The 26629-nt window shown below is 37.3% G+C and overlaps 1 protein-coding gene across 8 annotated transcripts in view; it reads right to left on the bottom strand.

The window, feature by feature from the left end:
• Positions 1-26629, bottom strand: part of PHF21A (PHD finger protein 21A) — a 137368-nt gene that overhangs the window by 100895 nt on the left and 9844 nt on the right. For all 8 annotated transcript variants that reach the window (XM_064658025.1, XM_064658018.1, XM_064658019.1 and 5 more), the window contains 2 exons: positions 5153-5193; positions 1277-1412 (listed from right to left, as the gene is read on the bottom strand). In XM_064658025.1, the coding sequence (XP_064514095.1) occupies positions 1277-1330 (54 nt within the window). In that variant the 5' untranslated portion in view covers positions 1331-1412; positions 5153-5193. The remainder of the gene's footprint in view (positions 1-1276; positions 1413-5152; positions 5194-26629) is intronic.

Below are 26629 nucleotides of genomic sequence, written 5' to 3'. Positions count from 1 at the left end.
CAAAATTCACAGTCTTAAAATTTTGGGTTAGCTTAGGCACAAGAGGTAAACACTGTTATACAAACACAAGTAAGACTAGTGTTCTGATCGCTTTACAGAAGATAATACTTGAAAAAATTACTTACTGGCCTCAGATATTTCTATGTCTGCAGCAAAATGGCATGGGTAATTTCTGAACTTCCTTACCCCCATAACAAGACTTCATTGTTTGAATGCAAGGGCCTTGGGAGTTTCTGAGGAGAGCAAAATACTCATCTCTAGTTCTGGAAATCCATCTTTAGCTTTTTCAAGTTTTTCTCCCTAGCTGTAAGTTTTATTTTGTTAAAGCAGACATAGTTCATTTTAATAATTCACCCATTTGAGTTCCTGCAATCTGCTCATCATTGCATCAAGAACACTTTTTAGACAAGTCACCAAATAATAAGGAAACATTTTCCAAATTTTATATGATGGGTTAAACTGATCAGTGCAACTTATGATACATTTTTTAATCCACTGTGTAACAGTTGTGAGTTTCAGATATCTGGAGAGCTCCATGAATACTTGGAAAACTGTGTTTAGAAAAGGATTCATTGATAAATCTAACATTTCAAATTGGCAGCTACTCTGTGTCTATGGCTGTAAAAATTTTGTCCCAAGAATATGCATATGTCCTCTTACATTTGCTAAATTAGGTTGTATTATTATTATTTCTAATATTTTCTCAATTGCTTTGTAACAGAATTGTAAAATGCAACTCTACTGCCATATAGTATTGGACAGCCTACCAGTAAAAAGACCCAGAGTAAAAATTTCCAAGCCCAAGCACTACAACATTTTGGTTATCAAAAATACACAAGTTTAGAAAGTACTAAAGTAGAAGAGACTCCAGAAGAGAAGTATCAGATGAAATCATGTAGTACTACATACATTTCACTTTGAAGTTCCTCCACCATATTCCTCCATTGCCAACTGAATACTGCAGTTGGCTTCAGAACATTAGAAAAACCTTTCAGATAGAGGCTGCTGAATGTAGAGTTCTCAAAATGTTTTTATTACTGCAACAAAATATTAAAAAAAATCCCCACCCACAGATTGATATGTAGATTTTTCACATTTGCTAAAAAACAACAGGTGGTGGGGTCAAAATGCAGAGTATAAAATTCTTAAGTATTTTGAGCTTATAAAACAATTATTACTATAGTTGTAGTGCTACTGCTTAATGCTCCCATTAGTAGTCAGCAATACTAATGCTGCTATTACTTGAAAGTCTAAAGCAAGAAAGAATACAAATTACCTGGTGAACCTGAATTTCCACTTTCAGAGCCTCCTGTAGAGTCTGCAGCTCCATTCTCTACCTTCTCCACTTTTTCTAAAAGTGTCTTTGCTGATTCCAGTGCCTTTAGTTTCTGGTTCCCTCTTTAACACCAGTCCTATAGAAAAAAAAAGGTTTTGTTTTGGTTTGACAATTTGAAGAAAGGAGATTATAACAGAGCGGGAATTCAATAGTGAACTACATTCAAATGCAGCTTTCTACCCTAAACACAGTCAGTCTATTGAACACGAGAAATCTACAGGCTCTACAAAATGCCTGCCTTGGAGTCATTTAGCCAAATTTGTTACTTCCCACATATCCCAAAGTTGACATACTTTGTCCCTTATCTGAGTTTGCAGGCAGCTATTTCCTACCAATATCCTATTGCAGTTGCACATTAAATCAGAAAATTTAACTACTGAGAATGTTTTAAAAATCTGTGTAGATGTAAACATATTCCGAAGACTAAAATTCTGCAACCCAAATTGTTAAATTCAATGTACTGCATTAACATACTTCCGTGATACTGTAGAGCTGTTCTTGGATGGGACAGTGTGCATGCAATTTGACAGAACAACATTAATATATTAATAAGCTACTGCCTAAAGTTTGTGTTGAGTTAGTCATTTCAGTTGAAATCTGTTCTGAAGAAGCATAAGATTCAGATAAAGCAACGCAAGACTTTTTCAAAATTATTAATTTTAAAATCCTTTTCATCTTGGAATTCTACTTTTAGATCACAACTACGAGTTTACCATCTTCACTTGTACTACAAACAAAGTAATGCCCCCAACCTCTGACATAGAAAAGCATTATCAGACATATTTCTAAAAGCCTAGAAAGTTGGACAGGAGATTTTTGTTCAAAAATACATTAAAAGTATCAGCTTCTGAAACACAATTAAGATTCCCATATGCTCAAATCATAGTAGAACCTACGTAAAACCCATCTATAAATACATAGATAAAAGCCATTGGAAAACATTATATAGCAATCCTTTTAGTCACTTTTCCATCCAGACACCATAATTAAAGAATTTCTGTAATGTTAAAATTGTTCCTTTTTTTATTTTTTGCAACTTGCTCACAATTATTGCACAGGTATTGTTGCCAACTCAGAGACCTTCATAACTAGACTACAAGGTTTTCAAAAGGATTCTGACAGTTTAGATTAGACATGTAGGCTGTAAAAAGAGAGTAATTCCCATAAGTTTAAGACTTTATGTTGTCTCAGTACAGTAAACTGAAGTGCTGGACAAGTTTGTGCATTCCTGAAAATAAAAAGGTTGAGGGTGTGTGTTTTGTTTTGTTTATTTAAATTAATCATTCCTCTTTTCAAAAAGAAATATATTACAAAAAGAGAAGACTATAAAGGGGGTTTAAAAAGCATTGTATTTATATAGCTCATTCTTTGTCAGTGCTGTCTGCTGTTAGCTTAAAGTTACTTATTTAAATAACAAAGGCCTGATCAGACTTTCTAGCCAACACATGAAATGACCTGCTGCAAGGGCCTCTCCCACATGTGACACAGATGAGCGAAAACAGCTGCCTTTGCAGCACTACTCTATAAAATTGTAATTTGTATCAAGGGATACATGGAAATTACATATAGTTCCCTGACCTATTACCACAAACAGTAATGAGAAAACAGAATCCCGGATTATTACTTCCACTCACTGACAAGAATAATGATAGCATGCTTTAAGTCCCTACCACTGCAGTTTCAAAAGAAACTATGCTTCAGAAAACCACGTGGGAGATTGGTTAATGAAAACTGGAACCCACTGCAGAGAAAAGAAGTCTTTCATGAGCCTTGGAAATCTGATTTTGGGGTAAAGACACAGGCAGGTATGGCCATAGTTTCTTTCTCAGTGTGTCTTCAACAAATGAGAAGGCACACGATGAACAGTTTGTAACTCTGTAACTACACACCAACTTTAAAGTTAAGTGCAGAACAGTGGAAGAGACAGTTATCTCAACTGACAATATAAATAATATCCATCATTTTAATACATGTAACTGTAAAGTCCAATACTAGTTCATGGCAAAAATGACATAGTACTTCTGTAAAAAAATATATAAAGATTGAGTTATTACTATTAATGCACAACTTCATTTGACAGATAGAAATTGTAGTATTGATGGTACATAAAAGTTAATCCAAGCTAATTGCATCGATGCCTTGAACAGCTAGAAAGATTTTTCAAAATTATTTTTTTTAAGGGGTTTAAGAAAAAAGTGACACTGCTTTGCAGAAATAAGTGGTTGCTTAGCCTAGTCAAGTGTATTGGGGTATAGAGATGAACAGATGTATTTCATTTAAAAGTTTGGTCAAGTTGCCAAATTCTGAATATGAAATATATACAGTTGTTTCCATCTGGAACACGCACTTAGAGCTTCCCTTCCCAAGTAAGAATAACTATCCAAAGTTATCCCTGTCCAGAATTCCCCTCAAGTACCTTACACACCCAGTGTTAAACAACCAATATAAAGAAAGAAAAAAAGTGATCATTCCTTACATCCAGTAGTACCTAGACTGTATTTTTTCTGGTTTACATAGAATAACATAGAAATATCTATCAGGGCATCTGGTTAAACATTGCTCACACTTCCTTTGAAAGGAGGTACAGAACTACATAAGCAAGTGGTTACACATTTTACAAGTGCACATATCTTCAGTATTTTTGAAATTTTATTCTTTTAGACTGAACTTCAAGGGAAGATTTAAAAACTTAAGTCCGGTGGCATTATAAACTACCTACAATACCACATTCAAAGAGGTATAAAACCACCTCTGGATTAATCATAAAGCATAGTGCATTTTCCACTTTACTCTTACAACAGTAGAATTATTTTAATTAAAAAGCTTGTAGATGACTGAAATTGCATGGATGGGTTGGTCGGCAAAAATCCTTCATTTCTTTAGTTTTTAAAGGAAAACATGCAAATTCTTTATTTAATGGCAGAACCAGTGATTTCCAAAAGGAAAGCAGAGGACTGACAAGTTCATGCATCTCTTGTACATCCAGATACACTTCCAAGTTTCAGCCAGAAAGAACACTGAGAGCAAGAGGTAAATTCACCATTTTTTGGATGGATTTCAACAACTGGAGGCGGCAGCAGTCCTCCATTCAACTTCTTGCTGGCATTCCTTTGTTCCCAATAACCACTTATTTCTTAAGTGGTTGCTTCAAGACTTGAACATACTCAGAAAAGTACCCCAATGCACTGCATTGGGTAGCACATGTTTATAGACTATTTAAATATTATATTCAGAGACTGAATGAAACCTTAAGCTCTATAATAATCACATAAGTGCATTCATACTTCTCTGTTATCTCAATTAAATACAATCCACATCAGAATCTAAACTATCACAATGCTATTTAAACTATGGCTCTTTTGGAAGCTACACTAGAAACACATCTGATATTTATACAAACAAAGGCAGGACACACACAAAAGCCATGAATGCCTTCTGTGTGTATGCAAGGTCTCTAAGTAACTTAGAATTTTAGAGAGAAGCCTTTCTGCACCAAAAACCCCTTAAAATAAATTTGGGGTTCACGTTACACAGAAAAAAACCCCCAAACCGTAACATTATTATTTTTGAGTAGATGAATTTAAATGTCCCTTGTACTTAGAAACCCCTGGGCCCAAATATCAGTCCTACACAGGTTTTATTTATAAGACTGAGGTTTCCATCAGTAACATTTACTTTTTAAGATTTAATTTATGAATACAAGAATAGATAGGATTTCAGTTTCAGTAAGCATCAAACTTTTCCAGAAATGGATGCCAGCTCTTCATATCATCTATTCTTAGGTAAGCCATTTTAGCCCTAGGAAGAAGTACTTACCAGTTTTGAGTAAGTTATCCCTTTCAGCTCTCCACTCTCTCCTACAAAAGAAAAACAGCAACAGAAAAAAAGATTATTACATAAATTTTAACTACAGTTTGAAACAGAAAAAGAAATTCAAATATTTGGAAAGTTGGAGGGGGAAGGGTTGTTGATGTTCTAGGAGGGACTTTTTTGTTTGGTTTTTCTTGGGGAGGGGGGTTGGCATTTTTTTTTTTTTAAATGTTGAAGCTAACTATAAAACATCAGTTGGAAAGAAAATCTGTTTGACATGGTAGTGAAAACCAAGGAGACTTACAATTCTAATCTGGATTAAAATACAAACTATTACTGTCATTAGGGGGAGAACAGATTATAGGTACAAGTTTTTCTAATTCTGTGCAAGGCCAGTGTCCTCCTCTTGTGGAGGACAGACTTTCACTTTATCACATTTATTAAGATCTGAATCACAAGCCTTGTCAGTTGCCACAGCTAAACGTGACAATATTACCCACCTTAGACATCTGCCCACCACCTCTGCCAGAGGATATACCAACAGAACAAATATGGTAGAGCAGGTGGTACAACAGCACAGTCACTAGAGCTCAAACCCTGAGTACTAATGTAAACTGAAATCAACAGCAGTTTAAGCCAACATAGTAGGCCATGAAGTGTGGAGGCTGAGAAGATACACTGTCCATTACACTGCCTGCATCACAGGAAGAATATTTAGTAGCATAGCAAGGTAGTACCTCTTCAGTCATCCTCATATGAATCATAAAATACTCATGAGCCAGAGTTCTAGAAAGATAGTCACAATATAAATGATAACTCATTGCTTAATTACTTTGTCTGATGCTAAAAAAAAAAAGCCTCTAAAATACTCCCAATTTTCTAGTAAAATACTAGAATATTAGCATATTTTAGGCTTCAACTGCACAGCTAACAAGACCTTTGCATATATGTTTTTATTCACACACAAGTCATCACAGGGCTGAAGTTTAAGGCCCAGCCTTATAAAAAGATACAGCACTAGAAAAGCCACATAATTATCTCTCGCTCATTGGAGAACAGCACAACTGAAGGAGTTTCCATTTACTAACCAGCAGAACTGTGTGCTGATGAACATTGAGAACAGAAAACAGGAAGCCTACTGATGACAGAGTATTGTCAGTCTCCTAGTCTCAAATTTTATTGTGCATTTTGAACAACACAATATTACAAAGACGTTTAATTTTAGAGCGATTCCAGGTTAGTTTAAACAATATCCAGTTGTTAACATGGCAGGTTATGAACTTTGGAGTATGGACTATTTTGAGGTTATATTCACTCTGGGTGCTAGAGAATTTCAAATACTCTCATTGTTGAGGGTGCTGAAGAGACAGGTATGATTCCCAAACTCTAGTTGTTTCTTTTTTGATATTAAAATCTTACTTGTCACCTCCACCTCCCACTATCAATCAGCTATTTAACTGGTCCAAAAATCTACAGACTAAGCTTTTTCATTATGCAATCATTACCTGTCCCTCTTCAACAAGCAATTACAACTATATGCCCATGCTATTAATAAAATAATAATTTAAAATAAATCTCACTACTGTAGATGAATGACTTTGGAAAGCTAAAGAAAACAGTCAGTACTACACATCCACAAATGCAGCCTTAGAATAAACAAACATGATTTTTATATAAAAAAGAAAAATATCAATTTACTTGTAGCACAAGTACATGCAAACTGATGAGAAAGCTGTCATTTAAAAATAACAGCAACTGTTCCTTCCTTCCTTTTTACCCCCCTACGTAGAGACTCACCTCCATAGTAGGACCCCAGCTTCATCAAGCTGGAAAAAAAGCTGCACAGTAACAAACCTTCAGATTGCATTTAACCACTCTGAAGGGCTGCAACCCCAGACTGAGAACCCAGGGGCTCCCAAGGACAAAGTTAGGAACACCAGGAGTTGAAACGTGACTATCTGAATGAATTACTGTGTTGCCTTGGAGAAGTCACTTAGAGAGGACCTAGACAGGGAATGGAAATGCATTTGCATCCTTTTCCGTACGTAATTTATTACAGGCTTTTTCTTAAGAGTTTAGAACAGGTTAATGTTTGAAAGTCAAACCTTTGGCAACACAAAATACCTTAACTCTGCCCTCCTGCAGGTATAGTATTTTTACTGACATCTCTGCCTCATTTAGTAGAGGACAAGCTTAAAGAATAAGGCATCAGTTGAATACTTCTTTTCATTCTGAGCTTTCAGTTTGCATGCTTTTTTAAACTCAATGTCTAAGCTCTACAACAAATAATTGGTTTCTTCATAAGCAGCACACTAAAGAGAGCCATAGGAAAACTTGTGCCTGATACAGGTAAGTTTTCTTAGATAGGGAATTGAGACAGAAATGATGAACAAACACCCACAGTTGGTAACTCCAAGCATCTTAAACAGACTTAAGTTTTCAACTACTCTTAACATTTTTATAGTAGAGAACAGCATATGATGAACTAAATCTGTAGCTTTGGTGAATACTGGGAACCAACATGGAAATAGTATTAATGAAAAAGGTAGCACATAAAGTCTGCTCTATAGATGAAATTATTTCCTGTTCACAGCAAGAGTACATACAGTAACTCACGCTGCCTCTCTCTTCTCTCAATAAAACACATTAGAAAGTTAAGACTAGACAGCTCACAATCACTCATATCCACAGAGAAGTCTGAAGAGTTTAGCATTATGCAGGGTTTCTTAACAAAAACTTCAACAAGCAGAAATGTATCACAAAATCTCAGCTATCAAATTTACTGAGGCAGCCTTTTGAAGGCTCTAGAAATACGTGCTGTAAACTGTTCAAGGCAGGAGTCTGAAAGGCTCAGATTATTACAGGATATTCTGCAGGTTTTGGGTGTTTTTTAAACCCCAGCTCTGGGAGTCATATTAAGAGCACTGCCTTCTTCCCAAAATATACATGTGATCTGTGAGCTGAAGAACAGCTTGACCAATGTTTACCTCAATGAAAATTAGCATTAACCAAATAAAATACCGATGTTTCAGAAATATATTTTTGTTAGGAAGATTGATTGTCGACAATCTGATGTTACTCCTACTAATATCAATATTACTAACAGGAAAGGCAGATTGATATATACATACACTTACAGTAGTAATACCCACTCCAGACCCCAAAAAAGGCTCTTAAACTTTTAAAGAATTCTATATAACTTATGTAACAAAAAATAAACCACCATTACCAAAACATCATATCCTGCAGATCAACTTTAAGCTTTTTGTTGAGGTTTGCAAATAAGGAGAAAAGTTACTCATTTCACGGACTTGTTACAAAAACAAATATCTCAAAACTTTTATGTTTAAAGTTTGGCAGCCCCTGAGAACACTAGAACACATGGTGGTGAAAACATTTCAGCATACAGCACCTGAAGGTTTAAGACTATTTAAATGCTAATTATCTGTATATTAAGATGTCTAGTCTAGTTATAACTTATTATTACCTTTAAGTTAACAATAAAGCTTATGCTACTGTAACCAGTGACTTGTTTGGAAAAAAAATGGGAAAAATTAATTGTCATGTGTAGTCATTTTTTCTTAGCTTTTTTCCTAACTCTAGAAAGTAGCACACATTTGCTGTCAGACCACGGAACTTTATACGTTCATATTACATTACAATATTTAATTATTTTTTATTTTTTGCCAATAGGACCTTGGCCCTGTTCAATGCACAGGATGAACTCAGACAAAAAAGGACTAATTGCTGTGCACAGGCAATTTTAAGCCTGATATTCTTTCACATTTCAGAGCATTGCTTGAAAATGTTAAGGGTAAAGCATTAATTAAAAAAGTGAAACTAGGCTGAGGGGGTTTTGTGTAAAATACACCACACACAGAATGGATTCCAAGTTTTTTCTCTGGACTTTTGTTTTAAGATGTTAACTCCTCAAAGCAACAACTCTTCTTTCCACATTTGAAAGGCATCCTGTATGTAGAGAGCACTCTATCAGTATATTCTAGGAAAACAAGTCATAGCAGTTACTTTACTGTGATTTTCAAGTCAGAAATGAAACAACTCATATTCCGTAAGAGGATGGATTTCTGCAGTCTTAAGAAAAAGACTAAAAATAGTCCAAACAGGGGGTATACAAGCTATTTCAAATTTCATTACTATAAGGTTCATGTTTCAATGACCATAGTTAGCAGTAGCCATGCTGTTGCTTCTGTGATTAAAAAAAAAAAGCCTTTTGTGTGCCAGTGCACGGAATCTGATCTTCCTGTTGTGCTGCAGCTGGGAGAACTCCCAGTCAGCCCCAGTAACACATGCCAGGCTAGTGTTAAAGGGTCCAACAGGACTGCCCAAGATAACAGACTCAAGCACACACAGGTGTACCAGCCACCCCTTCCAGTTTGTCATCCGTATAACTCCTTTATAACTGCGCTCTAGTCCTCTTTCCCTATCCCCACAGTACTGGTAGATAACATCCACTAAAGATACCAAGGAGCCTGAATTTTCTACTTATGCGTGCAGGCAACTTATAGGATTCAAACTACAGGCTTCAGTTCTGCCTCCAAGTTCCTCTGGCTGCCATAATTAGCCATGAAACAAATGCAATTTGGAGTTTAAGACACCAAAGTTGATTTCACTTGGGGATAGATTGTTTCACCTTCTCTGAAACACTTTCTAGACCCTCAAACTAAGTTTAAATAAAAGTGTGTGACACCATCATTTACTGAAGCAGTACTATATTTAACATATAGAAAATGAGCTAAAAGACTCATTACAGTTCAAAAGACCATCCCTAGTGTAAAGATAAAACCACTGTGCAATCTGCTTTTTAAAATACCGGCTGACACTTGCCATTGCATCAAACACGTAAACAGAAGATGATTACCTTCTTAGCTCTGCTTGTCCTATGACTACAGCTCTATTGGGCATCAGTAACTCTTCCTGAATGCACTCTTTCCTAGCATCTCAGGGGTGAGATGGGGGATGAGATCACACTCTCCAGCAAAATGATAAACCACATTTGGCCTAGTGGAAAGTTAGCATAAATATGTTTTAAAATCTCGGGATCGTCTCTCTCACCTGAGCAGTTTTAAGATATGTGGCTTTGCACTTTTTACCCAAGCACAAACCCCTCTTCTTTGCAGAGCCTTAGCATATTTATTGAATCAGAGAAGCCTCTCTAAACTATGACCATTAGTAAGCCTGGCAGAAGTTCTTCCTGACTTTACAGCAAGGGCTCAACGTATTCCCTATCTAATCTGACATTCATAAAGTCACCAGCAGTAAAATTCTCCTTTTTCTACCCAGAAACCACTGCATGGGGATGTTTTACAGCACTGTTGCATTCAGAAGTTCTAGTACTGCAGACAGAGAAATATGAAGGACACCATTAAGCCTCACTTTGCTCAGGAAGTTATTATTCATCGGTTTTTAGAAAAACAAAAAAAATCACCTCCTATGCAGAGTAGCTAAATTCTTGCTCATATAAAAAAGTTGTATGACTTGAACTTGTATTTTAGTGAATTATTTTATTATTTAGAAGAACTGTTAATCTATACATACAGGAAGAGAACCCCCAGTCCTAATTATGTCTGTAAGTTTATGCTTTACTAACAGTGCAACAGTAAAGTTTCATATTTGAAGCAGGAAGCTAGGGAATTTTTTGCAAAATCAAAATGCAAATGATGTAAAGATATAAATCAGTGAAAGTCAGTTTAGTACTTGTTTCTAAAAATTTTTTGCCACATTACTCCACATTTCAGAAAGTTGCTGGAAATGTGGATTGTTTGGGGTTTTGGTGTTTTGGGGGGTTTTTCTGGTTTGTTTTTAAAAACATTGTTTATCAATTAAACTTCAAAATCATGTCAGTTAATCTGTTAAGTCTTAAAACTGTAATTTTTCTTTTTTAACTATTTTCAATTTATTTACAAAGTACTGCTGTGAGGGGAAAAAAAGACAGAAGGTCAACAGAAAACACAAAGAGCTGTCCCCTCCTAGCTATACTAGTCCACTGTTTGGTGTCAAAATTTATAAGGAAAGCAAAGGGAAGATATTCTAAGATTGGTGGCTTACGGAATTTTTTTTACTAGTATGCCTAGCTAAATCAATTCATTAACCCCCACTGCTCTTAAGGTATGTAAATCTCTGAATCACTGAAAAGTTCCTGCCTTCCTTTTATACTTCAGAGACAGAGGACTACTTGGGGAAATGGATGGGAGAGGGAGTCACAAGGAAGAACACACACAGTAAATCCTAGTAATTGATTTAATAACTGAAGATACAAGGAACAAGAAAAAATTAAGAAAACTCTACCCCAGTACCCATTAAAAGTAATTTTCCCCCCTCAGATTCCATTAAGAATGGAGGGATCTCTGAATTCTTGTTTTATTCCTTTAAACATGAGGAGAAATTTCTTATTGACTGCCAAACTCTTTCTCCCCTTGTAGCAATCCACTATCTTGGAAAGAACTAGCTTGTAGGAATGATGCATTAGCGAGGCAGAAGTACTTTAAGAGTTTTGGGAAGAGGTCCAGAGTACAAAAGGAGATGATCTGGGTAGTGCTGTAAGACTGCAGGCATGAAATGCAAAATGAGCTACCTCTGACTACCACTGGAAGTGCAGTAGCACTTCCGATGAGGAGAACCTCGGGTACGTGCACGTCCCCTGCTGGTACTGAGTATTCTCTGAATTGTATCCATCTGCGAGAGACGTTCAGAGGACAAAAAGGTTTCAGAAGAGCAGCCTGCGCTTCAACCACACAGCAGTGACAGTCAAGGACAGCCTCGGCCTTCCATTTCCAAAGGGAAAGAAGCGCTGTTACCGCAGTCGGCCAGCAGGGGGAAAAATGCCAAACGAGTGGGGAAAAAAAAAGTTAAAAGAGCGAGACACTAAAAGATGAGGAACAGAATTAACCAAACATACACATATCCTCAGTAGATACAAAAGGAAAATATTCTTCTCCTGAAGAGAGGAAGCAGGATAAATGAAGTGTATATGACTCAAAGCATTCTCCCAGGCTTTAGAGAGGAAACAGTAAAAGTGCTAGTCAAAAACACAAGCCAGCAAAAGCAAGTTTTCAGTTTCACGTTAGCACACAGTGACTGCAAATCAATTAACGTTTTCTTAAATCTAGTGTTTCAATGTAAAGCAAAGTATTGTGACTATACAACTGAGAGAACTAAGCTGAAAGAATATGAATTTTTAAAGGACTATCCAACATGAATGTATGAACTAATTAATTTAAAATGAACACATATATTCTAGAAAATCATTCTGCATTACAGAAGTCTTCATGTTACATTTATACAGAATCCCAAGAGTCTGGACTTTTTTGTCTGAAGATATTTCAGAGCAGTAGGGCTCCGATTAGAGACCCTGTTTTTCTTTCTAGTTTATAAATATTATCTGTACACCATTTTCATGCTTACAAAGTATAGTGAAAACTACTTAAAGGAAGTATCAGTTAAGTGAATAAATTCATGTTAAAACATTTTGATGAAGGGCAACTTGCATACAACAAACAAGAAACAGAAACAACTACACAATGCATTTTAAATTTAAGAAATAAAAAAGCAAAATGTGATAATTTGTTGAACAAAGAAATGTAACATGCATTTACAATGAAGAAAAAAGACCAGCCCTGCAATCATAAGAACTTCCTGTTTAAAATATCAATGGCTAAGAACCACAAGGAGCAGCAGCAAGATTTTCATTGAGAGTCAGGGAGATTAGCTATGCAAGTTTCTGCTGATGCTACCTTCCACAAATATCAGACAGAGGCCAGGTACACATGTAATAACAAACGTTTAAAAATGCAGATGAATTGTGATAAGCGATTATATAGTGGGGCACCTTACAACAACAGGTAATCTTTTATAGTTCCTTATAAAGGTCTTTCAAAATCAGATGCTGTACTTTCAGCAAAGCTCTTTTCTCAATGTGTCCATGAAACTTCCTAAATAACAGTTTTTTAAGCATGCACAAGGAAAGATTAGACTAACAGCACATCAAGAGACTTAAGTGAAGCCCAGTTTTGCTAACAGTTTATATTTCTACCTCCAGCTTCTTCACTTGCATTTAATTTACCCTGCAGCTGGAACACTCACAGGCAGCTAATCTATCTGACCAAGGCACTCTCCTTTATATTCTCTTCCAGCCTGAGGTCCTACCACAAGCAGTCCCCACTTTTTCGGGGGGGGTAGTGGATGAGGGAGTATCACACTCCACAAAAAGCTGAAGTAATTCACAGATTGGTCAGGGGAACATCAAGCACAAGCTTAAGCAGTAGAAGCACTGTGCTAGCAGCAGAAGGGAGACTTTCAGCAAGCAGTCACTGAGTTCCAGTGAGCTGCACTGGGTACAAGACTGAGCACTTTGCTGATTCTTTCTAACTACAGCAATCAAGAAGTGATCTTTCATTTTCCCTACCTGGCCAGAAGTTTGGCTTTTAAGTTATGCTTTCAGCGACAGTCACATAGACGCATCCTCTTCATTCTGAAACTGGAAGACCTACAGAACTACTGGGGAAATAGGTACACCTGAGTTTGGCAGTCATCTGAATTCTGTACGTTCTGCTTGTTACTCAGGCAGAATAGAAATCGCTGTTATTTTCTGTGTGTCTCATTACAGCACAGGTGTTCGCTGGTCTTGCCATGGGTCAACTTTCATGTCAGTATACTGGAGCAGACCCTTGTCCACACTGTCTGACACAGTTCTTACAATAAACTGAACTCTTCAATTTAATTATTTTAGCACATGCATTAAAAATAAACCATTTAATTTATATAAAGTACAGGAGCATAAACTTGAAAATTATCTGGTTATGTACATTCTTGTGTTCTGTATTTTACAATACTGAAAAATATGTATAAGAATACAGGAGTTATCTTATGTAGAGTTTCTGTTTTAACAGGAGGTGAGATGCTCAAAACGAGAAACTATACGTAAAGTCTTGCCTTTACAACACTACAGATCGCTTGCTTTAATGTTAGGCTTCTAAATAATTGCCAGAAGACAATATGAAAATTATTTACTAGTAAACAGATGACAAAAATGTCAAAAGTATTAAAAGAATAATTGTTTGTTTCTTAATCTGTCTTCAGATTTTATGAACAAGATGAAAAAGGTAATGCTTCTCACCTGCTAGAAGAGAATTTTTTTCTAGAAAGAATACTGGCAATTTAATTTCACAAAGTTCTACGTAAAACAGCCTCGGACTCCTGTTGATTCTGTTGGGTGTTCTGAACTCCATAAAAGGTGGCTGGGACCCTCTGCTGCTACCAGACGGGTATCACATTTTCCTCTCCTCTTGACTAGAACACCCATTCTAAGTACAGCCTGCTAACATTTACGAAAAAACACTCTCATTCAACATTTGAATTCAATTTGCTTTTAGCCAAATTTATTTCTATTTCACCAGCTATTATTTCATTAAACCACGTTGTCACTTTGGCATTCCTGATCTCCTGAGCATGGGAAAAAAACCAACCAAACAAACCAGCTTAAGACCATCTAACAATTAGTATTCCCTGTCTGTAGATTAATTAGGTAAAGACTATGAGGGTTTTCACGAGTTTCTAATTTGTGTACCGATAAAGTATAATAGAGCACTTAAAAGGTATCAACATGTTTTACTCACAGCTTAAATAAAAAGGCAGTAAACAGAATTAGGTAAAACATGCTCGTTTCAAACTCTGAACTCAACAGAATATTGAAAGCTCCTTTCTCTCCCCCTCCATCCCAAAATAAAAGCGTGAGTGAGAAGGGATTTCATTACATTCTTAGAACTGTTATGAGCAAAGTCAAACCCAGCCACTCGCACTTAGCATGCAGGCTGTACACACTCCCAAGTACGTCACACTGAGAAAACACGCTTGCTGAGCTATCTGCCTTCCCAAGGCCTCCAACGCGCTGTCGCTAGGCCTAAATCAGGTAGGCTCTGTGCAGTGCTGCTGTAGATGAACAGGAGTCCACCCCTTCTCCCCATTTCCCTTAGATTTAACTACCAGATCATTCCAGCAGCAGCTTTTTCCTCTCTGCTTCCTTCAGCTGTAATGTCTGTATTTAAAAAGACAACAGCATCACAATTTACTGTGCAAGACTTGGCCCTGATTTTCTTCCTTCTTTACTACACCAGCTACCCTGCAGCTTCTGAGCCATTGTCGGCTGTTGTTTTGTGTTCCTTGAATGCAACAGGACTTAGTCTGCCAGGCTGCATCACTGTTTCACAGCATACCTCTAAGGGGAAAAAAATACCCTCTTCTTGCCTGCATCCTGCTGGGCACTGAATATTCAGATTACTCCATTCTCTCAACAGATAACAAGTCCACCACTGTTGAATATTCACACATTTCTCTCTTTAAACCCGAATTCCTTACTTTCCTGTTTATTTTCATACAAAGCTATTAAATAAAAGTGCAATTAAGCAGTGGCCCGAGTACCTCAAGTGTTCTCTTACAGATAATCTGATTTTTCTGCCAGGAAAAAGTTCGGTCTCATTTTGACAACTACTTTGAGCCTTGCACTTAATCTAATTCAGCCCTTTCCTGCTCTAAAGATTTCTAATCTACCCTGTAGCTTTGCATCGCTCAGGTTGAGGAAAAAAAAAGAGTTTTGTCTCTATACCTCGTGAACTTTCTCATTCAACCAAGATGGAATAACACTGAGGTAAAAACCACATTTTCTAGTAGCTTTACCCTGAATGAGATTTGGGTAAACTACTTGATGCAACACAATCTCATGAGACTGACACAAAACTATTGGGAAAACACAACAGCATGAACTAAGGTACAGATGAAGTCTCAAAATTCATCTTCACCAAGCCAAACAATAAGGGGTAACATTCTGGAGGACAAACATATATCAGAATACTGCATTAAACAAATTAATAAATAAACAAACACACAAAAAAAAAACTTTAAAAAACACAAAGACTCAGAGGTAAGTACAAAAATACAAACTTTACCTGAATACTGGAGGCAAAAATGGTTTCACTGTACTTTTTACTAAAAAAAAATAAAATTCTACACACACACAAAAAAAAAAAAAAAATCGAACCCCCCAAAAAAACCAAAAGTTATTTTCTTCCACAAAACAGTTCACAGCAATTCAAAAAGAAAAGATTTTCTAGACGATCCAGAGTACATGAAACTTTTCTTTTTAAATATATAATTATTTAAACGGTGAGTTAACTAGCTCATTGTAATGGAAACCCTGACAACACTTGATACATAAAACATTTATGACAGTCCTAAAGAATTACTAGACAACAGCCTACACAAAAAAGATGGACAAGTGAGAACAAGTTTATATATGCACCTTGGAAAGACCTGTTTTCTATTACAAATCTGTTTTCTGATCTCAAAACCTGAGCAGCTGTTTCCCCCCTCTATTCTGCACAATATACCTCAAGTAAATTACATGTTTTGTTTCAGTCCCTTGTCTTTCAAGAAACACCAGCCCTAGAAGAAAGGAAAAGAAGGATGACACCACTCTCCACACCCTTTTCAGTCCCCTCTGCTGCAAGAAAACATACACCTTTGTACCAGGCAGAAGATATTTAAGATCCAATCCCAAAACCAAACTTGGAGCATTTTAAGTAATTCTAAAACATGAAGTATTTAATGTCTTGGAAGTCACTCCTAGTGAGTAATAGTCTCTATTGTCATTTTAACTTGTGCTAAATGGCATATTTTCAAATCATCTATTGGAGAAACTTTAGGAATTCCAATTATTTAAGCCCTTTCTATTTTCTCAAGTTGCATTACCAAACACATAATATCTGGCACAAGTTCTGTGGGGGAAGTGGCTCGTACATTCTACTTTCATACACACTATAGGCTCCAATCCTGGAAGAGGGAAGGATGCTAAGAAATACTTTTTTTTCCTGGAGAAGACAGGATAGTTGTTTAGCGAACAGACCAAAAGGACCTTGGGATTAGCAGAAGCACATGTTGCTAGTTTCTGAACTAGTTCGTTTGAAATGCCTCTATCAAGTCGCTTTAAGAGTTTCATCTTCCAAATTCTAACACACAATAATGATAACTGGCTTATAACAATGCAAGTATTCATTTCTTGGCTTTGTATGTTTTTAGAAGTGTCTGAATAAAGTTCACTAATATACAAAACAATGGTTTGTCCAATTAGAGACCAAGAACCAAAGGAAACTTCAGGTTCATAAGCTACAAAACCAAAACAGATTATTCAGTCTTCTCGTTCATGAACATCAAAAACCGTCAGTCTTACTTTCTCAAAATCTGCATGGAAGTTCTTATACGAGCAGCCAAGGTAACAGTAACTTTTATGAATTAAACTTTTTGCAGTTATTAAGCTCCTGCTGCAGTCACCCAGTACACTAGAGACTGTTCAAATTCCACAACAGCTTAATCCTAACCTACTAAAAAAATATTTTTTCCACAACTTGTGAAGCATCACAAGTACGCACCCACACAAGAGTACAAGGTGCTAAGAGCTTCTGAATATAACAATGTGAAATTGTAATTCAAATTACTAAAGGCAATTACAAGAGGTTGAAAGAGGATTGATTTCCCCAACAATAATCTAAACCACCTAGATATCTGAAAATTTGTACAATCCGTACACACTGAACAAAGGTGAAGTTAAGGATGCAATTCTTACACCAGGCAAATCAGCAGTACCATGTGTTAAAAATTTCTGAACTAGTTCATTTGAATATCCTCTGTCAAGTTAGTCTGGATGTTCATATATGACGCATTGGTCTTCTTGTCCTCCAGGCTAAGAGTCTTCTGGACAGAAGTGTCTGTCTCAGTCCTGCTTCCTACCCCTAAGACACAATAAGAAAGAACACATGCACTACTCTGTCAGTCTAATTATTTAACTCCCAATCAATACTTAAAACAGAAAAGGAAAGGTAAATTCACATGCAGAGGCATAATAATCAAAACAAGCACTACTTTCTAGCCATATTTTTTCTCTGCAAAGTGTGTTTCCACTTTCCTAAAAATTCAACTAATTAATACAAACTCCCCCCAAAATCAAACGAAGATATTCCAGTTAGACAAGGAGTAAACCTGTAAGAGTTAACACCTGCCATTTGCCTGACAGTCAAACTGCCTTAAAAAACACTCATCGAGATCAATGCGGGGGGAGTGAGAAGTTTTGAGTTTCAAACCAGAATATCAAATAAAACAAAATAAAATCCTACCAAGACAAAACGAGATAAGCAATAGGTTCTTGGTATCTATTAAAAAATAAACTCACAGCTGGTCATAATAAAAACATCACAGATTTGGTTAAAAAGGAGGATGGAGACTTCCAAAAACTGGAAGAGGAAAGAACTGAAAAAAGAGGCACGGAATGCCACTACCTGCTACCTACATCATGAAGGTGATATAATTCATGATACTAAGATTATAAAGCACTGGCCATTTAAATCAGAATTAAAAAATAAAACCAAAAACACCCTAAAACTTCACATCTCTAAGCAACACTCTCTTCTAAGTATTCATATAAACGATTGCATTCTTAATGAAATGAAGCTTTTGGACATCCAACTTCAAAGCAAACGAAAAGGGAGACATGCTGGGAGACATACATCTTGAACAGCAAAAGGTTCATAGACCATGTGGCAACGAAAACGAAATGAAGTGAACCTATTTGTATACCTCACATCACCTTAGAGTAAAATCTGTGAGAGGATCTACCCAAGACTACATTAAAAGACCAATAATAAAGAAAACATGAAACAGTCAAAGAGCAGGGAAGTAAGCATAACAAGGATCATGGTAAAGTCTGTGAACATACTTTTAACTGATCTGGCAAAGAGTAAGGCTGCAGACATTGTGATGCTTTCCACTATTTCAGACAGTTGAAATTAAAGCAAACTTCAAAGAGGTTTAGGGGATCTGATAAAACCATATGACTGATTTTCATTTATTATTTTATTGTTCTGGGTCAACAAGTGCAAAGTAATATGTTCAGAGGAAAAAAATAGCCCCACCTATAAATATAAAACAATTAGTTGAAACTAGGCATGACTACTTACGAAAAAGATTTCAAGATTACTGCAAGCAAACAGTTCAACTCTCAGAAGGTATTACAAAAAGAACAGAGAACAAACTGGGAACGTTCTGCTGTGATGCATGCTGCATGTAATTCTGGCTGCTCCATCTCAAAAAGGGGAGAACCAGGAATGGCACAGAGAGGAATGACAACTAGGGAGCATGTTTAAAACAAATGAAACTATTTTTCTTGCATCAACCCATCACACACACAGAAAACACATTTAAACTGCATGGAACTGGACGCTGTGAAACACTATGTAAGCCACAGATACAGATGAGTTCAAAAAGGCAACAAATTCACCTATAAATAGTTTGATGTTGCTATTCACAGTGCGATAGCCCAAATGTAGCTTCCATCTCAGGCAGCGGCTAAACAACTGTCAGAAATCTACTGTTAATATTTCAGTGGCTGACAGAATTCACCCATTTCCTACACAGTTCAGTCAGCTGCTGCTGCTACACACTGATAAAGGCAAGATGCTGGATTAGATGGACATTTGGTCCACCACAGTATGTTAGTCCTTAAGTTTAATCACATTGAGCAGCCATGCTGGTATATGTCTTAGGTTGTTTTGGAGGTTGGTTTTCTGGTAAATAAACCAGGCTGTAATTCAAGCATGTAGTGTTAAAAGCAGAAATTGTAACCTCTGAAGCAGAAATCAAACTTGTTTGTGCTTATTGTGTAATATAATGCAACAGTGAAATAAAACCATGATCAAACATTCCAAGGGTGTGGGGGGGGGGGGGTTGTTTTTATATAATCTATCAGACTGCTGAAAAATTTTCCTATAAACCCCTCACTAATCAGGGTGTCAACCCAAGGAGATTCAGGCAGTCTCTCCTGAGAAAGACACAAAAAGTTGGAAAGCAGCACTCAACATAAGTCATGGATGTTTGTTGCAAAAACTGCCAAGACCTATTTCAGACTGGCAATAATTTGGTGTCCTCCCAGCTGACCAGAAGAAAGATCTCCTGAACCAACGGATTCAAAAGGAACATGTAGATGAATGTCTGACTCCTCTTCAAGAAAACTGAACTTGCCGAAGTCATCAGGTCCTATCTAACCCTGAAGCAGTACTGGATGCTCTCCCTTTTAATAAGGAAGTGTAGCTGAAAAAGTACTACTGTCACAGAAAATGCATAAAATCAAGCTGAGGCCCAGGATAAACATCGAACAGAATTCTGCTAAGAAGTACTGCTGATCCTTCTAGAAAGCACTGCCTAAACAATTCGGTGAATGTCTGCCTTCTCATCACTGTCAGCTTCCTTCTCTTCTGACAGATGAGCTTTTGAAGATAGCCAAACTGAAAGCCACGTAGGATAAACAAGCAGGTCTCAGTCTGCGAGAAACAGAGAAGTTTCAGTTTCTAAAGCCCAAATTACAACAGGTCTGGAAAACAAAGCAAGTGTCCAGTATACTTTCCACTACTGCTGTAGGCAGTAAGATGAAGATGGATGTACCCAATAAGCTCATCATCCTTATCAAGAACAAGCAAGTAGTAAGGATAAAAACATACAGGAAAAAAAGAGTAGAAGCTTTGTGATCAGTTTCCTAAACAAAGACATTGCCTCAATGAGATTATTGCTCAGCTACACTGGTGAGAAAGCTGACCACGATTCAGTTTACATGAGAAATCTCTTAAGTCACACAAACCCACAAGAAAATAAGAATTTCAGGCTGTGCTACATTTTGTTTTCATTTCACATAGGGGCTAGCATCATTTTGTTATTTAAATAACCTTCTCCTTTACAGAATCACAGAGGTTGGTTTAGAGTTCTTTCATTTTGCTTTGGGAGGGGAAGTTATCATCTAGACCAGTAACAACATTGAAATTGGCCCTGCTGAAAGAAAACAGCAACAAAACGCCCTTGCCATCCTAGAGATCATTTGAGCAAACTACACCAGCAACAAATAGCACTATAAACTAACAATGCAAAGAAACTGGCACTCTTATTTGTAGTTGGGAACTTCAGATTTACTAGATGTTTTCTCATTCTGTGCTGCCATAGGCTCAGTGGTCCAGGTTGAATTTGTTGGTATTCCTGGAAGAACCACAAGAAGATATAATCATGCATGTGTACTGAGTTTATTCATACTTCAGTGCTTCTGCTGATCATCCATGGGGCAACATTTCTCTCTTCTCCATCCCACCATTAAAGCCCATCACACATATATAGTTTGTCTTCCTGATAAACAACTTGGAAAGTTTTTTCTCAAATGCCCCATGTCTCATTGAAGGCAAATTTTAGTGCAAGATATAGAAGAACACCAAACAGTTCCTCTCAAATCTCATTCACATTTTTTGCTCACAAAAAACAAATGCTTATCCTCTTACTTTCCTCACAAGTTCAAGGTGAGTTTCTGCTCTTCCTCCATATCTGCTGATACTTCTTCAACTATTATACAGGAAAACTCAGTTGATCTCTATATATTCCGAAACAAAAGCAATCATTTTGGTTCATTTTCCTTCTGTTTCACACATTAGGTTGCGTGGAGATGGAGGAAGAACTGGACAACTGTATGGATGTCTCCAGATTTATGCCCATTTTTCTGCAATTCCAAGCCATTGGTCTTAGTGATGATGCAGGCTGACCTTTCCAGTGCAACAGAGTTCTCATGAAGTTGTGTGCTTCACATTTCCATGACACTTGCATACAAAGCAGAACTGCTTTCTTTGGCAATACAGAGAACAAGAATTTAAAGTCTTCTTTCTGAAGAACACAGTGCCAGCCAACACCATCTCTTTGGATCTCAGGCCTTCAATGCCAAGGCAATATATCTGAGATTTATTTTACAAACATCATTTCATTAAGCAGTGGTGATGTATGTGGGATTAACTGCACATGAACAGGAGAGGCACACCAATCACTGAATTGCTAACACAAGAAGATACTCTGTGAGGTTTCATTACATTCATCTATAAATCAAGAGATGACCAAAACCGTAATTCTACTTCACAGAAGTCACAATTGTAGAGTATGAGATGCAATGGTTACTAAAGTTGCCTTGTGTTTGGCCTTGAAGCTGTCTCCACAGTTACAGAGTTGAGACGTCACAACATACAAACACTTCAGTAAAGGCAGTGTACTAAACTGGCTTAGTGCAGAAAGTCAACTCCAGGCTTATGCAAAACCCACCTCAAAACATGAACAACTCTAATGAAATCTAATTAGAGGACATATCCCAAAGTTTCTAAGCTCCATAAATACTCTAAGACACCAGCAGAGACCACAAGCAGTGCCAGTAAGGGCTGTAACTGGAGATATTCCCAGAGATATGCATTTAAAAGATCATGATTCAACATCCCACCAGAGCCCAAGGACCTAACATCATGGGTAGTCACAGAATAAATCACGTGGAGTCCTAAACATCAGACTCACAGTTTTAGTGAACCATTCACAGTAGACCATGAGGCATATAACAAAAAGGGAGCCATACTTTTCATCTTTGCATTGAAATATAGTGTCCTTATTATGCAGCACTAAGAGTTAGTGGAAGCAACGCTGGATCCAGCCAGCTGGGACAAATGCAGAAATTTGAGTATTGTCGACTCTGCTGATTTTTCACTTGGAAAAGGCATTTCTCCAAACTAACAGAACAAGATATCTGTCCCTGAACAGTACTCACTTAGGAGGATTGAATAATTCTGCTCACAGAAGCTGCACACAAAATAGTTTTAACGAGCGGTTAAGACTTCAGCACTGATGGCAGTAGTTCCTCACTGTTACTTGAACCATTCCTCACAACTAGATATGTAAACTTCTCTGTACCAGACTGAAAGTATGACACAGAAACAGTGATGGTATGCAGTAAAGTTACTGGAACCTTGTTCACACCTGGGTCATAGACAAAATACATTCTGGAGATGCTTTAGTTTGGTAAATGTAAGCACAAACCTTAACTCTGACCCTCTGGACACATTTAGGATATGCCCATGTAAAAGTATCTGTACAAACAATCCTGCCTGCATGGTAACATGCAATTTCTTGTATTAATTGTAATATAATGTCATGGAGCTAGAAAGGTGGACAAAAACAATTTCAATAGCAACAACCACCACCATCATCTTTCTTCTGTATTTTTTCAGGTTCTGCAGAACTTAATTTAGGATTGATTCCCAGCACCAGTGCTCACCTATGCAACTCAGATTTCACTGGATTTCAACTCCACACTTATTAATCGTTCTCTCCCCGTGCATCAGAAGGTCTCCCATCCCCATTCAACCCTTCACTTTTCCCTTAACCCAAGGTAACCTGAGAAAAAAAAAATACCCAATACTTAAAAAAAGTATCCTATTTATTTTGTACAACCAGTTTTACAAGAATCTTGCCTCCTTTGGGACAAGCACTACTTATTTTTACACCACCCATACTTAATCAGTAAATCATTTTTAGGCTCACTTTTGTTCACGACATAGCAACATTCAGGATGCGAATGAAGCAGGCATTCTGCTGGATTAAACACACAAATGAAGGCCTCTATTCCTAGCTTAAAGTCTTCAATAAATTTACTGCAATGCAGAATAAATCAATTTCTCCCTGTGCCTCAGTTTCTCATCTGAAACATGGGAATAATGCTACCTACCAGACTGACCTGTTATCTTTCAAGTGAAGCAGATTCTCAAATAATAACAGGCACACCTATACTCAAGTGAATGAACTATGCTGATTCACAACAGCAGACTGCCTCGGCCAAATTCCGTGCTGTATTAACAAGTCAACAGGAAGCACTCCAAAATTATTACACTGATGTGCTCTGATCTTCCTTTCCCTACATACCAGTCAGCTGGCACTCTTACTACTCCTTGTAAATATACAGGTACAGGTATCAACCTCAAATTATGTCTTCCCTTCCCCTTTTATTATATTCTCCCTCCTTACCCCTTAACAGCCTTTTTTTTTTTTCTTCCTTCTCCTCAGAAGTACATAAGTGGGAACTGTAGCATCTGGAGAATGGTATTTGTAGCTGAGGTAGTCACACTCAGTGTGGGAGTACTGATGGTAGTCACTAATCTGAAAGGAAGAATTCAAGTAACCATACACCTAATGGAAGTTCCTTTCTTCTCAAAACCATGATTATTCAATACAAGTAAAAAGATTTACACACTATGTTACAAACATAGCACTGAATCACTGGGCCAATCTAAGGTGGAATCACATAAGCATACAATTAGTGTTTAAGGGAAGAAAAGTGCAAGACTGCTGTACAGTGAAAGTAGACTTCAGCTACAAGAAAAACAAAGTGTTCAAAGCAGTTTTACTCACACTGATTGCCATGGATTTTTAACTGATTGTTTACTTAAACCTGGAATAATAAACTGTAGGTTTATCTCATTTCAGTGGCTACTATAAACAGTTGAAAGGCCTATCATTTTCAACCTTCACAATGGTGACAGAGGGTGAAAGGGTATCACAGAGCATGGTATGATTGTGCTTTCTAAACAAAAGGATTGGCAGTTAGAAGAAGGCTCTTTGTGGCAGTCAATTACTTTTATTCCCAAGGAGCCAAGACCTATCCCCAGGGTGCTTCACCCAGAGGAGAAAGCGGTAACATGCTGCTGAGAGACACTCCTCCTTCACATCCCCTCAACACTCAACATCACCACAACCTTCACCTGCTCTCCTGGGACCCACTGATTCCACGTACATAACAGCCCCACTCCAACACTGTCCTAGGAGATGGAGACAACCACTACATGGCAAGAAGGCTTACCACAACAGCAGAGACTAAGATGGGACAAAATAGTGGGGAGCAGTAAACTACTACCACATATGCCCCTGCAGCATCAAGACCAACACTCACACTACTGTGGTACCAGTATAGTGCCCATCGTTATGGAAACTGCTTTGCAAAGTTACCCTTTAAATAAATTCTGTTGTTTAAAAATTAATGCCTAGATTTTTAATTATCTTATTGTTGTACTAGAAAAGATGTTTAAACACATCTCTCTACACACACACACACACACACACAAATTCTCATGCACTGCTCTCATTACATTGTCCTTACATATTCCTCTCCTTGCCATTTCAAGGATGGCGCTTTCTTCACTTTTAAAATGCCTTTGAGAAAAATCCTAGCTCCTATCAATTTAAACTCTATTGTCCAACAGAGGGCGGGGGGAAAGTAATGAGGACCAGAAACTTACATCGTGTAATTTTAAGTCCCTTCTAATACAACTTCTGATCTCCAAGATAACCCATGTGAGTCTTAGTGCCTACTGGAATACCAAAGAGGTTTCACAGCTGAAGGATTAAAATGCATCTTGTATATGTGGGAATAAGGAAAAAATTGTGTTAAAAAACATGCAGATAGTATTTAACTCTATTTCTCAATTTATGCAAGAGTTTCTGAAGAAACTACAGGAGTTGCTGGTATAGCTGAGAAAAAGCAGAGGCATGTCTAATACATAGTACTTTCTACACACAAACAGGGATTTAACAGATGCTTGTTCCATTCCTTAGTTTAAGTTTTCAAAAGTCTTAAGAGTAAGACAGCCTATACGCATTATGATGAAGTCACCCGACATATTAACAAAAAAATCCAGCATAAAGGAAACCCAGCACTTTTTAACAAAAACAACCACAGGCACAGAAGTGTGGATTAAGGTCCAAAATAGTAAGGAATTGTTCACTTTTATCTTACTTCAGGAAGGAGCAAACCTAAGATCAGTATTTTTGCTCATGCAATTTTGCAGCAATGACAATGTCAGTGCAAAGCAACTTGAGGTCCAGCGTTCACACCCTCACTGACCTACACTGATCAACTCTGCAGCTGAGAAGATACTGTTACCACAGTAGGGCACTAACCCTGCACACACATCTAACAGGCCAGTAACACTAGGTTTTGACTGCAAAAACTGCAGCTCATCATCATAGGAAAAACCATTTGATTAAACACTGAACAATCTATTAGAGTTCTGCATCAACAGTCAAGCATCCAACTATGATCCCTGTGAGAAGTAAGGCGGGAGAAGACCATGTAAGTTTTAAGAAGAAACAGCCACACAGGGATGAGAATTACGGGAAGGGAGGAGATTTCCATGTTTATTTTAGAGCATGACATTCAAAAGAAAAGTAGAGCAGGTGAAATATGCCAAAATGCAGGTGGAAAACAGAAACCAAGTCTGATTCTGAAACAACTTTCACAGTGACAAATCCACTGACTTCAGCAGAATTCTCTAAGAACTCAAAATAAGGGGTATGATGTGGTGGGATTCCTCCTTGGGAAAAGAATTGCAGTTGACTCAAGGACAGGTACTTGGCATTCAGAAACAGCACAAACCTTGATGGTGCCTCCCAATTTATTTCTGACCAGAATGTACTCTCTGAAAGGGTAAAAAGGGAAGCTCAGGTAGCCACATCCTTTCCATTTGGGGTCACTGAGAAGAGCATCCTTAATACAGCAAATTCATGCTACACACAACAATAGATTTACATGATAAA

Source organism: Pseudopipra pipra, chromosome 6 (genome assembly GCF_036250125.1).
Source record: "Pseudopipra pipra isolate bDixPip1 chromosome 6, bDixPip1.hap1, whole genome shotgun sequence".
In the NCBI taxonomy this organism is placed as follows: Eukaryota; Metazoa; Chordata; class Aves; order Passeriformes; family Pipridae; genus Pseudopipra; species Pseudopipra pipra.
This window is presented reverse-complemented; position numbering and strand designations above follow the sequence as displayed.